The sequence below is a fragment of the Mustelus asterias genome, chromosome 18, assembly GCF_964213995.1.
Source record: "Mustelus asterias chromosome 18, sMusAst1.hap1.1, whole genome shotgun sequence".
In the NCBI taxonomy this organism is placed as follows: domain Eukaryota; kingdom Metazoa; phylum Chordata; class Chondrichthyes; order Carcharhiniformes; family Triakidae; genus Mustelus; species Mustelus asterias.
In genome coordinates this window covers 66617559-66631554 of record NC_135818.1, presented here as the reverse complement: position 1 = coordinate 66631554, position 13996 = coordinate 66617559, and the positions used below count along the sequence as shown (strand labels likewise).

At 43.4% G+C, this 13996-nt stretch overlaps 1 protein-coding gene across 1 annotated transcript in view; it reads right to left on the bottom strand.

Annotated features, from left to right (window-relative positions):
* Positions 1-7548, bottom strand: part of prkcha (protein kinase C, eta, a) — a 212311-nt gene extending 204763 nt beyond the window's left edge. Inside the window, exons 1-2 of the mRNA XM_078234226.1 lie at positions 7070-7548; positions 6472-6886 (exon numbers count right to left, since the gene is read on the bottom strand). Coding sequence (XP_078090352.1) covers positions 6472-6816 — 345 coding nt within the window. The 5' untranslated portion in view covers positions 6817-6886; positions 7070-7548. The remainder of the gene's footprint in view (positions 1-6471; positions 6887-7069) is intronic.
* Positions 7549-13996: the final 6448 nt, after the last annotated feature.

Below are 13996 nucleotides of genomic sequence, written 5' to 3'. Positions count from 1 at the left end.
GGAAAACATGAACATTTCACATATTAATCACAGGTAGTAAAAAGAAACATGCAAATTCTGTCCACTGTGACACCCACTGCATTATCGTCAGCACATAATGTAAGGTGACGCCTCAGTGCTGCACTGTGGATGGTGCCATCTTTCAATGACATGTTTAAACTAATACCCTGTCTGTCTTTTCATGGGCCTAAAAGATTCAATGGCAGTTCTTGAAGAAGGGCAGGATAATTTTCCTAGTGTCCTGATCAACATTTATCCTTCAACCAACATCACTAAGAGACTACCTGTTCATTTATCTCATCGTTGTTACTGGTACTTTCTGTGTGCAATTGAGTTATGCATTCTCTGCATTACTGGAGTGATTACACTTAAAAAATAACTTAAATTGTCTGAGAAGTGTTTTGGGATGTCCCATAAATGCAAGTTTTATTTTTCTATTCATTCATTAGGCTCTCAGGGCAAATCAACTGTCAAAAGATGTCCAAAGATTTGCAGGTTGGGTGAATTGGCCATGCTAAATTGCTCCTTATTATCCAAAGATGTGAAGGTTAGATGGATTAGCCATGGTAAAGGCATGAGTTATGGGGGTAGGGCAGGAGAGGTGGGCCTGGGTAAGATGCGCTTTTGGAGAGTTAGTGCAGACTCAAATGGCCTCCTTCTGCACTGTGGGGATTCTATGGACTTAAGTGTAGGTCAAGGTTAGCACAAACAAACACTCCAATATGACCTATCCCCAGAAGAACACCTCAACCTCATCAGTGAGGCATTTCAATTTTTCACCCCACAATTTTACTTTGTAGGATCTCCAATGCAGTCTTAATACCTAGCCTAGTGAAGTACAACTACATTCAGATCTCTTACCCCAGATAAATAACATTGACTATTCCAGCTAGATTCAAGTACAAATTTTAAAACTGTATCCTATCTTACTGTGGCACCAAGTGTTCAAGCACATCCAAAGCTCAGAGACATAATGATCTTTTACAAAAACCAGATTTCACATTGTCACTTTTATAACAGTTATACTATAAACCTTTTACATCAAAAACAATGGCATTGCTGAATTCTGACCCAAGCCAATTTTTAACTCCTTTGAAATAACATGTCTCAGTTAGATGTAAATATTAAATACTTATAAACATCTGTTCCTTGAGAAAAAAGGAAAAGGGAAGAATGAGAACATACATCTTTCATGCTCTTAGATATTTCAAAGGGCTTCTCAGCCAATGAAGTGCATTCAAAGTGTGGCCAACGTTATAATGTAAGCTAAAATTAGTTAATTTGCAGCAGCAAGTTCCCACAAATAGCAGTGAGATAAGTTACTAGATATTCTGTTGTAACAGTGAAGAAAAACTAGAGTTTTCCTAATGTCTAAGCAAACCTTTTTTTTACCCTCAACCTGCAAACATAACCTGGAGACATCCACTTGAGGTGAGAGACAGAGTCTTGGTTTAATTTCTCATTGGGAAAATAGCACCTTGAGCAATGTACATTTCCCTCTGTACAGCATGGCGTGGCAGCCAAGAATATTTGCTCAAATATCTGGTGAGTGGTTAGAAGCTACTACAAGCTTCTGACTCATAGGCGAGAACATGAGCACTGAGCTTTGACCAAATAAAATGTTAACACAAGGTCAAGTGTGCAGCACAGAAATTTCAGACATACTTCGGCACAAGTAGATGCAATCTTAGCGTCTTAGGGAACAAAATCAGCAAATTGTCCCCGCTCTGCTAGAAGGGAAAGATCTTATCCTGCTATTAACCAACGGGCAGATTTCACTTCAGCCAGTAGCCTTTGTGGTTGTACTTCCTCCAGTAGGCTTTGTGGTTGTACTTCCTCACGGAGCAACTAATTCTCTGGGATTGTGCGAGACCCTTAGCCCCTCTCTCAGCCTGAAAGTTGTATGTTAATCTTTGCTTTACATACAGCACTCCTTTCCAAAGCAGCAAGCTCAATGAAAGCCAAAAAAAGCACCCTGGGAGAAAGAACCAGGTCAAATAATAGTGAGAATTTGGGAACAACATTTTTAACAATTACTCGGAATGAAACTATGCACTAAGCTTGCCAAAAGTCAGACACCAAATGTTGAGCCTGTGTATGGTTTGCTTTATTAATGCAAGGATTTCATTTTAAGATATCTCTGCTTATGCAATTACATTTAAATGCTATACTGTAGGGGTTAACTAACTTGGCTACATTTAAAGCTAACTTGACCACATTTTAAGACTCAAAGCATGCTGGGTTAGCTAGAACAATTGACTGCATTTTTGAAAGTATAATGCCAGCAGAAACAGGCTTTTTCATAAGCCAAACAAAGTTTTTCATAAACAACATTTACGAGGCCGCAAGATAGGGATGGACATAATGTAGAACTGTATGTTCAACTGGCAGTCTGTTTTTGAGACCTGTTCAGTCTGTTTTGAGTTCTGATATGATCAGTGCAGGACTGGCAGAAAAAGCCAGTATCTCTCTCTCTTTCTCTCCTATTTTTTCTCTTTCTGTAACGATCTAATTTTAACTTCCCTTCAATAAAAGAAATTCATTGTATAAGCGCTGTCTCCGTCTATTCAAAGGAATGAACGGACCCTACACTGAACATATCATCACATACAAATTTCATTACTCCTTGTTTAAGGAATGCAGTACAGAATGCAGCAACACTGGAACAACCCTACATATCTTCTGAACATATTTCAAACCCTGTCATTCTGGCCTCATTCGGGTATATGACAAAGATTTTGAACAGCATTAAAAATCCCTTCAGATTCACACACCTGGCCGTTACATGTGTCTCTAGTGGGTAAGGACTACACGAGATTTACAGGCGATCAAACCTCTGTTTCGAGCAAGATGGAGCCAGACACCCAGCACAACCTCATGGACCACTGAGTCAAGGAGTCAAACAAATGATTGATGAGACTGCTCCAGGAAGTACAAACCTTGCAGAAGGAGGGGGAGGACTGAGGATGCAGTTGGTAAAATAATCCAACTCAACTCACGATGGTTCAGTGGTTAGCACTGCTGCCTCACAGTGCCAGGGACCTGGGTACAATTCCCGGCTTGGGTCACTGCCTGTGTGGAGTTTGCACATTCTCGTGTCTGCGTGGGTTTCCTCCGGGTGCTCCGGTTTCCTCCCACAGTCCAAAGGTGTGTGGGTTAGGTTGATTGGCCATGCTAAATTGACTCTAGTGTCAGGGGCACTGGCAGAGTAAATACGGGGATAGGGGCTGGGTAGGGTTGTGTTCGGTGCAGACGTGATGGGCCAAATGGCCTCCTTCTGCACTGTAGGGATTCTATGGGAGCACAGCCCCAGAGAAATCAGGGTGTCAAAACGTGCCCCCAAACATAACGAATCATTTATTGGCTACATCTGTTTTTGAGACCTGTTCAGTCTGTTTTGAGTTCTGATATGATCAGTGCAGGACTGGCAGAAAAAGCCAGTATCTCTCTCTCTTTCTCTCCTATTTTTGGGGCAGCACGGTAGCACAGTGGTTAGCACTGCTGCTTCACAGCTCCAGGGTCCCGGGTTCGATTCCTGGCTCGGGTCACTGTCTGAGTGGAGTTTGCACATTCTCCTCGTGTCTGCGTGGGTTTCCTCCGGGTGCTCCGGTTTCCTCCCACAGTCCAAAGATGTGTGGGTTAGGTTGATTGGCCAGGTTAAAAATTGTCCCTTAGAGTCATGGGATGCGTAGGTTAGAGGGATTAGCGGGTAAAATATGTGGGGGTAGGGCCTGGGTGGGATTGTGGTCGGTGCAGACTCGATGGGCCGAATGGCCTCCTTCTGCACTGTAGGGTTTCTATTGTTATAAAAATGTTTGCTGAGATGAAGCAAAGCTTGAGCCAGCAACAGATTGGTGAATAAACAATTATAAGCTTCTCCCCTTCCTAAAACCCTATCTCAGAGACAGCATTTTATTCAAAATCAATGTTACTAACAGCTTGTTAAAATACATGCTTGGCAGATCATTCCACCCCCGCCCTTCCGAATGTAATTGAAGCTTCATTCAGGACCATGCGCAAAAGGCAAGAGCAAACTGTTATGCAGAAATGCTGTGTGCTAAAATAGAACCGACTGCAAAAGTGTGAATCCACATTAATGAAGAGTGGGTGGTAATTTATATAAAATATAACATTAAAGCTGCGTGAAGGAAGCAAGAGCTTGGAGATAAGCTTCCCAAACTGCGTCGCAGGTAAATGGATTCCACTGTGTGGGACTCAGCCATGCAGTTCCTGTACCCACACAATTAATCTGTGCTTAGTTAACTCATCTCAGCCTGGCAGCAGTTGAGGCATTACAATTGGCGTCAGCACCCCTGAGTCGGGGGGTGGTGGTAGCAGTAGAAGTCTGCACTTTTGATTGCTATCAAGTGATCTGTGCCTGTGTTAGTTTAGGGAGGGTGATGAGCACATTGAGTTTGACTCTATGGCTCGTGAAACAGTCCCACAACCTGGTTCCCACAAGGTTGGGTCTTCCTTCGGGCCCTCCTCTGTACACAGGACCAGAGAACGGCCAGTGCCAGGCTATTCAGACAATGGGGCGGCACGGTGGCACAGTGGTTAGCACTGCTGCCTCACAGCGCCAGGGACCCGGGTTCGATTCCGGTCTCGGGTCACCGTCTGTGTGGAGTTTGCACGTTCTCCCCATGTCTGCGTGGGTTTCCTCCGGGTGCTCCGATTTCCTCCCACAGTCAAAAGATGTGTGGGTTAGGTTGATTGGCCATCTAAACCCTAGTGCCAAGGGGATTAGTAGGATAAATATGGGGTTACAGGAATAGGACCTGGATGGGATTGTGGTCAGTGCAGACCCGATGGGCTGAACGACCTCCCTCAGCACTATAGGGATTCTATTCTCTTCTAAGACAGGGTGGAAAGCGGAGGAACCGCATCCTATCCAAGCCTTACCACAGTCTCTAGACCGCAATTGAGCATAAAATCTAGCCAATCTTTGATTCCCCTCATGGTCTCAGCGGATATGGAAACTACCTGGCCTGTATAACTCCATTCCCAACACGGAACAGCCCATGCTAGGTGCAGGCTCTGGATTTTACAACAAGTCCACCAGTGCCACTGAAGAAATAACACATCCCATTTCTGGTGATAGGATTAAGCATTATTCAGCAAATGCTTTCTGGAATTTGTAATAATACCCTCAACTTGGGCATTATAAGAGAGCTAGTCCACAGGATCAACATATTTTTCTTGCACCCCTCCTATGCTATAATAATTGCTTGCCTGGATTTTTAAAAACGTTTGAAGACAACATACATTTACAAAATAAATAAGTGTTTCCTTTTCTCTTAGCAGAGCAATGGTATTCAAATACATGGGTGACACCTGATTGAGGAGCTTTTGGACAGTGTGAGCTGCTATAATCTGGTCACTGTTCTGGCATTAGAAACACACAGTTCACTGTGCCAAGTTCCTCAACACTTCTTTCCTTGGTCTTTGTGTTTCATTATGGGAATTTTAATGTAGATAATTTATTTGCATTAATGCAAGATCATCATCTTGCACCTAAAAGGGAAAGATAGGAACATCTTTTGGCATTTATTAGAGCTGAAGTGGGGGTCAAACCAGACAATATAGATTGAAGATCATCGCAAGATAAACATAGAATAATGTGATCAGTTCTATTTACAAAAAAACTGCCTGCATGTGGACATTGTGTGAACATAATGGCTGGAATTTTACCACCCTGCCTGCCATTGGAATCGGAACGGGCGAGGGGCGGACCACGGGAAGGACCGGAATTTTATTGTGCCGCCCACCAGGGGAATTGGAGTGGGTGAGGGGCGGACCATGGGAAAGGTCTGGAGTTTTACCGTGCCACCCGCCGTGGGAATCAGAGTGGGCGAGGGGTGGACCATGGAAAGGTCCATTGACCTCAGGTGGGATTTTACAGTTCTGGGACAAGTGAGGTGGTAAAATCCGGCCCAAGGTTTTCAGAGTGAGTGTTCCCGATGGTGGGGGAGTCCAGAACTAGGGGGCCATAGTTTGAGGGTAAGGGGTAAACCTTTTAGAACTGAGGCGAGGAGAAACTCCTTCACCCAGAGGGTGATGAATGTGTGGAATACGCTACCACAGAAAGGAGCTGAGGCCAAAACGTTGTCTGATTTCAAGAAGAAATTAGATATAGCTCTTGGCTAAAGGGATCATGTGATATGGGGGGATGGAGGGGGCGGGGGGGGAAATCAGGATATTGGCTGGAATTTTATTGCCCCCCCCCCCACCACCACCACGGGAATCGGAATGGGCGAGGGGCGGAGCATGGGAAGGTGCGTTGACCTCGGGTTTATTTTACGGTTTCAGGACAAGCAAGGCCGTAAAATCCCGCCATCGAATTCGATGATCAGCCCTGATCATAATGAATGGAGTAGTAGGGGCTCGAAGGGCCGAATGGCCTACTTCTAGTTTCTATAAGATTCTAATGAATGATCAAAAGCAACGTGGGCTCTGAGAGGGACAGCTTACCCAGCCTTCAAAGGTTTTCGTGCCATTTTTCAACAACTCCTCGAACTGCAAAGTGCAATTGGCCACGAAGTCATCGTATCCGATAGGGGTGTCGTGGAAAACGGTGAGTTCGATCTCACTGCTCCTCCAGATCTGGGTGTTGAAGTCCTCGTTAAAAGTGGGCTGGCTGGTCTTCTGTTTAGTGACAGTCTGCCCGACCCTGCGGTTGTCAATCTTGACCATCACATAGGGGTCCAGGAGCTGGTAACTTTTGTTGGATATGGAATGCCTAAGGGCGCATCGCGTCGGTTTCAAGTCCACTGCCTCTCCGATCTTGACTTTCAAAGACCCGCTGTAAAGCACCATCCTCGGGGGAGTGGGGGTAGAGATTTTATAATACCAGCGGCAGGTAGCTGTCCCTGTGACTACACCAGGTCTAAAAGTCAGAGAGAAGAGATAGTTTAAAAGACAGCAAAAAAAACTAACAGGATTCAACAAAAATCACACACACCTCAGTCTGATTTAACCGCAGGGGGAAAGTTTTATACTGAAGGTTTGCAGCAAGAGGGAATCAGGATTTGATCAGGATTTACTCCTTCATTTGCCTCTCTCCCCCTACCTGACAGAGTGGCTCCGGCAGCAGGGAACATTGCAGGTATCTGGGATGCCCTCGCACTCTTGGCAGTCCCCACTTCCTACAGCAGGTTGGTGCCGATTCTTCACTCCCACCCGGGGTACTTTCGTCTCTAGCAGAGATCTTCAGAATGATGGTCACAATTCAGCTCCCCCTCTCTCTCTCCCTCCCACCGTCTTTGAGTTGTAACAGTTTCCCGGAACGGCTCAATCCGCAGCCACTTGATATTTCATTCTATCCGAGTAACGAGAAGCAGGAAGCAATCAAACGTCAAATTTCCGTGTGTCAATTGTGTGTTGGGTTCTTCGTTAAGTAACCGCACACCCAAAGAACCTTGTGCTCCAGTGAAAAGGGGTGCCTTTTCCAACAAGTCAATTGGCCTTTGGTAACAAAGCCCTTTTTTTCACAACGTTTCCCCTTTGTTCAAAAAAATCACATTTATTCTTATGTTGTTTCACTTGTACAATCTGCAAAGTATTCTGGGGGTTGTAGTCAGTCCCTACTTTCATAATTGACAAGTTTGAACACTCGGAACTACAGTTCCCAGAAAGTAGAGCGTGTATCAATATAGCCAAGCTTTGATTGGGATTGGTTTGGGAGGGTTCAGTATTTGCAGACTGTCATCTTGAGAAACAATTGTACTGACCTGTCGGTGACTGTCAATCATTGCCCTCTTGAGTACTGAGGGAGAGGCAGCACTTGCAAATTCACCTGTTAGGCGGAGTTCACATGTCAGGTGGCAATATTGAGTGAGACGGGAGCATTTTATACCTCTCTACTGTTAATGTTCACTAAGTCTGCTCATAGCAATGTGCCCAAACGGTGAGCGAGCAAGCAGCCAACTCCGAGAGACAAGGCTGGAGGAGGGGGATTAGTTGGAACGCGATGTAGCATTTTGTATCATTCCCCCTTCAGCAACTTGACATTAACACTGCATTAACGAAGTTACTGTGAAAATCCCCTAGTCGCCACACTCCTGTTCCAGTGCTCTGAGGGAGAATTTAGCATAGCCAATGCACCTAACCAGTATGTCTTTCCGAATGTGGGAGGAAACCCACGCAAACACGGAGAGAATGTGTAAACGGCACACAGACTGTGACCCAAGTCGGGAATCGAGCCCCATTCCCTGGCGCTGTGAGGCAGCAGTGCTAACCTCTGTGCTGCTTACATTGTTCTGTCATTAAAATCTAGTCAAGTCTACTAAATTAACTGCTGTATTAATTGAGGTTAACAATTCCGCAAACATCTAGTTCATGCTTCATGTATTTTAGTAAAAATAAAATCCGGCGCCTGTTCGGGTACACTGAGGAAGAACTTAGCATAGTCAATGCACCTAACTTTCAGACTGTGGGAGGAAACTGGAGCACCCGGAGGAAACCCACGCAGACACTGGGAGAATGTGCAGACTGCACAGACAGTGACCCAAGCCACGAATCGAACCTGGGTCCCTGGCAGTATAAAGTAAGGGTACCTTCCGATCAGCCATGACACCTTAAAAATATCACAAGAATTTGTCTATCTGATTGACAAACTATTGCTTCTGTCATGACAATGGCACCAACATATGTGAGAAATGATCTTTTTATTAACTAGGAACATTTGTGAAAGTGGAAGCTATTTTGTAATGTCACCTGATCAGGTGCTTCCTATAGAAAGTTTGGGTTTCTTATTTGTTGGGTTTTCTCACACTAATACTGCAAGTACAGCAAAAATTATCATTGAGACATCTGTATTAGATCATAGCCCATCCCATTCTTCAGGCTAAAGTGTACATGTTAGGGCATGCACACTGTGCGCAGTTCTTTTCCGGTACATGTTTATACTGTCTCTCTTGAAGATGGCAACTCAAGTTGGGCCAGGATTCCACAAGAGCCAGGATTAGATAAAATGCTGACCAGTATGATTTAAAATAATGGTTGAAGGAGGTTTAAAAAATATAAATCATCATAAAGGATTGTCATTAATATCCTTTTGTCCCACTCTGTTTAAACAGTTAGTGCTAATGGTCGAATCCAAGAAACCAGTTCAGACAAGTTCATAAGCCCGTCTGTAAAATAAGTCAATCAGCTTGTTACAGATTCAATGACACTCGAGGATTTGAAGATGATGTTACTCACCTATGCTATACTGCAGCCAGCGCTTAAAGATACACGTAGCAAGTTCACCTTTTCCCAGGTGATAGTAAAATCTGTCCAAGTTACCAATGTGTTTGGTGTCTTCACAGTACCGTTTTAGTAACAGTTCAATACTCAATACGGCAGGATACAGACACCAAACACAACACAAGAGATTATCTGGAATTAAATAATCCAAAAAGATATGAAAGTGAGTGAGAGCAATAATTTTGCCCAGCAGTGTTGGAATTAACACGCACAGTCTAAACTGAAGCCCCCTGCACTGATAGCATCTGTAACAAGGTGAAATGACTCCTCCCATAAACGGCCTTATTAACTGGTCCGCATTGGTTTCCTGAATTCAAACATTAGCACTAACCAGGGGCGTAGCCAGGTTCTAAAGTTAGGGGGAGCGAGCACATAAAAAATTCACCACGACGCATACCAAATAATTTTAAATTCATTATACATTTTTATTTTGTATTTTAAATCAAAACATAATAAAAACACGTGTGTTATTTAATTATTTTACATTTTAAATGTAAAATGAAAACAAAACGAAGCAATATGAAAAAGGTATGAAGCAACTACAACAGCCTCTTTCATCTAGGCTCCATTCTAGCAAAGTTATCTATTACTTTATTATCATCTACCTCAGTTGCCAACTGTCTTTCAATGGAGACCAAAGCTAACACAGACAATCTATCCTCGCCCATTGTAGAATGAAGGTAGGACTTTCTGTGTTGGAGCTGGCTAAAGGATCGTTCCGCAACTGCGCTAGTTATCGGTAAGGTCAGAAAAATGTGGTACAATGTGGACAGGTTAGGATAAATGGAACACATGTCATTGGCGATCATGAATTTTAGTACATTGTTGATGGTCAGTTTCTCGACACTTGAATTTGCCTTAGTGCTGGTGCTCATGATCTCTTTGTACATGTCTTTGAATGAAAGAAACTCTTGTACGATTTCAGTTTGACTGTCGATTACCTCTGAGTACGTGTCTGCTAAAAATTCTAATTTGTTCACATTATCTGTGTTGTCAAAATGCTTTGGATCTAAACCACTAAATTTGAAAGCCACATTTTTAAAATGCTCAAATCTTTTACTTGTGCTATTTATAGTCGTAAGACTGACCGTATCACATAGTTATTGACAGCCCTAAGTTTTTGATTGCTGGAAGAAGAATGTTGAAAACATCTTCAGCCCTTGCTCCAGGTAATTCGCTGAATTGGATAAATCGTTCCACTGCATCACCGTTTACTGTTACATGTCGCAAGGATAAAGAAAATTGACCAGTTCTGCCGACATCAATAGTAGAGTCAACAATTATTGCAACGTACTTAGCCACCTTGATTTCAGCTATTATCTTTGATAGAACCTGGGCTGATAAGGACTGTATCAGATCATTTTGTATGTCAGGGCTGAGATATGTTGCATTTCGATCACTCAGTAATAAATGTTGCTCCAGTAATGTATCATTTTTGGCAAACACCTTAATACGTTCCAAAAAATTGCCTTCATTTGTACTTGGGGAACCTAAACCTTGAGACTCGCGATGACCACGGGATGCCAATCCCTGTTCTCCCAAATAGAGAACCGCATCTATAATACAGGTTAGAATCATCCTATTTTTCTCTATCTCTTTCCTTTCCGCCGTTACAAGGCCAACCAAGACAGTTCTGTCGTTGAACAAACAAAATTTGGTAAGGAAAAGATTTTTCTCCACTTTTTTGTGACTTTCACTTTTTTCATGTTTTTCAATTTTGTGTGTACCTTTAACAAAAATCTTGCAACCAGTTTTTGGCTCACTCCAACCATCCGACCGATTTGCAAAAAGCCAACAAGCAAAACAAAGCATAGTGTTTGCTCTTGGTGAGTAAACCAGCCAGTGCCTATCCATTTCACAACCACTTTTAACTTGTTTCTTGTACCAAGTTGCACTGAAATGACGTCCAGCTTCATCTTTTGGAAAACTGTCAAAATTATCTTTAAGACCTGGCTGTCAAGGGCCTAACTCAAGAAGAGCACGTACTAGATCAGGTGTTACAGGTGTTTCACAAAACAGGTGTGGATTTGTTGGGTATTGCGTATATGTGTCAATGATCGCACATAGTCTTACTGTGTCATCTTCGTCCTCTGAACGATAGCCTGCTGAAGTGGTCACGTCTTCTAGGGGCTCCACTTCCACTACCTGTGCAGCCGCAGCAGCCAGGGTGCTGTCACCAGCCCCTAGGACGAAAGTAGGTACTAGCAAGTCTTTAGAGGGTTCCACCTCAGGTGCAACCACAACAGCCTGTGCACCGTCTCCATCTCCTGGGCTGAAGGTAGGTAGCAAGTCTTCAGAGGTTTCTACCTCTGGCGCAGCGGACGTCGTGTGCTTGCCGAATGAAAAGTAGGCGTCCAATCTCTGACATTTTGACGATTCTTTTTCTCGATTTGCAACTTCTTTCATCTTCTTTCTGTCCCACCCAGATAGTTTCTTCTTCTTAGTGTTTTTCTCCATGGCATTCCTTATCAGAAAAAAAATCTATGATAGTTGTTCTAGGCAATCTTAACAATAGACATATAACACCCTCATAATAAAATGAAAAAGCAACTTAAACTTGCCTTTGCAATATATATGCCGTATATTAAATTGAACAACCCCGTAATCCATATCGCCTTTCTCACTTTGCTCCCGCTGAGCACACGTGGCAGGGCGTGTGCACTTGTACCCTCCAGAAACTGGCAATCATGGCAATCATGCCCCTTCCGTAAACTCATTCATTCATTGGCTATGCTCGAGACACAGCTAGCTCAAAATAACCAGTGCTTAAAATGGACAAAGCAATCAAATGTTCATGCAAACGGAGCGATACAAGGTGCCAGATTCTAGTTCAGCTTTGGAGTAGTTAATTCTAATGATACACAGTATTGAATGAATGGTGACTAAAACTATAAATTACGCGCCAAATATTTTCACTATGTCATACTCTTGTTCTTGATCTTTGCTATGTGCTTAAATGAGCCGGTTTATTTAAGTTAAAGCTGCCAAAGTTGGACTCTGTAGTGGTTTCAATTCTTCAAGTGATAATCACCAAATCTATTTACTCACCCAATCTCGGCTGGCGGTGTCCGTCGGTGAGGGATGCTCGGTCTCGACTGCCCGTTCGTCGCGGTGGCTGCATATTTATGTCCTTCGCGGCCTCTGCAATTATCCTCGTGATTGCAATGCCCTCTCGGGAGATTGCATGCCTTCCTCGCTGCCTGAAGTCCCCACATCCGTATCGCATCCCGCGATTGCAGTACATGGATCGAGGACTTCAGATTTCAGGAAGAGATCTGAGGGGCCCGTGAGGAACACCCCGTTGAAAAGGTGCCACTTTTGAAGAATGTGCTCAGGGGGAGCAGTCGCTCCCCCTGCTCCCCCTCTAGCTATGCCACTGGCACTAACTGTTTAAATAGCATGGGACATAAGGATATTAATGACAGTCCTTTATGACGATTTATATTTTCAAAAGAATGTCAAATCGCATTTAATTTATGACAGACAAGATTGAAGGGGTATTCTAGTTTCATGGAGTTATCGAATCCCTACAGCGTAGAAGGAGGCCAGTCGGCCCATCGAGCCTGCGCTGACAGCAATCCCGCCCAGGCCCTAACGGGTAACCCCATGTATTTACCCTGCTAATCCCCCTGACACTAAGGGGCAGTTTTATCATAGCCAATCCACCTAACCCGCACATCTTTTGGATGGTGGGAGGAAACCGGGGCACCCCGAAGGAAACCCATGCAGACACGGGGAGAATGTTCAGACTCCGCACAGACAATTTTAACAACTGATACACAATAATTTCATTTGATTTGAATGTTGCCCATTATCCAGATATCAGCAATCTAGAAGGAGAAACGATGGGGATGGGAGAATTATTTTGGGGGTTTTGAAATTTCGAACAATTTTCAGGGCTTTTAGATTTAATTAATTGCTTGGTTGTGCTCCGTGTTCAGAGTGCAGTGAATGCCTCACAGCTTGTGGCAACCAATCATGACTGCACCATCTGCTGGACTTGGAAAGCACTGCACAGGATTGAACACTTTCTTTCATGCCATGTGGCTCATTTCCAGAGCTGAATACACTGCATATTCTGTAACTATGTTAAAATCATTTTTTTTTCACCTTTCTGGTTTTAAATCAAAATAATATAATTAGATCAATAACCTAAAACTACAAATTTTTTTTTATTTACAAGGAGATTGGGAAGAGTAACGGATAAGAATTTTCACAAGAAAGAACGCAATAAAATGCCAAGTAAAACAATGGCCTTTCATTTTTGCTCCCTTTGAGGAAACGGAGAGTATTCCTGCCCTTCTCCAGGGCAGTGAGGGATGGACAATAAATGCTGGCCTAGCCAGCGAAGCCCACATCCCTACATTGAATAAAACAAAATCGTAAATGATTAAAAATAGTGATGTTCTATGTTAACATAACAGTCTGAGATTAGGTACAGCACTGGTTAAGTGCAGGGTAAGTCTTGCTTCTATTCTATCTCTATCAATGTCTTTACTTCGGATTAATAAATTCAACCCTGCAGCACAGTGCACAGCCTCCATACTTTTCATCCTTTTAAATTCTTATCAGTAAGATTAGCAAATTAATGCCATTTAATGTCAAATGTTTGCCAAGCACTTAACATTTCAGTGAGGATTCCAGCAAATGTAAGAGTTGGCACAGTGGTTAGCACTGCCGCCTCACAACACCAGGGGCTCGGATTCAATTCCGGCCTTGGGTGACTGTCTGTGTGGAGTTTGCACGTTGT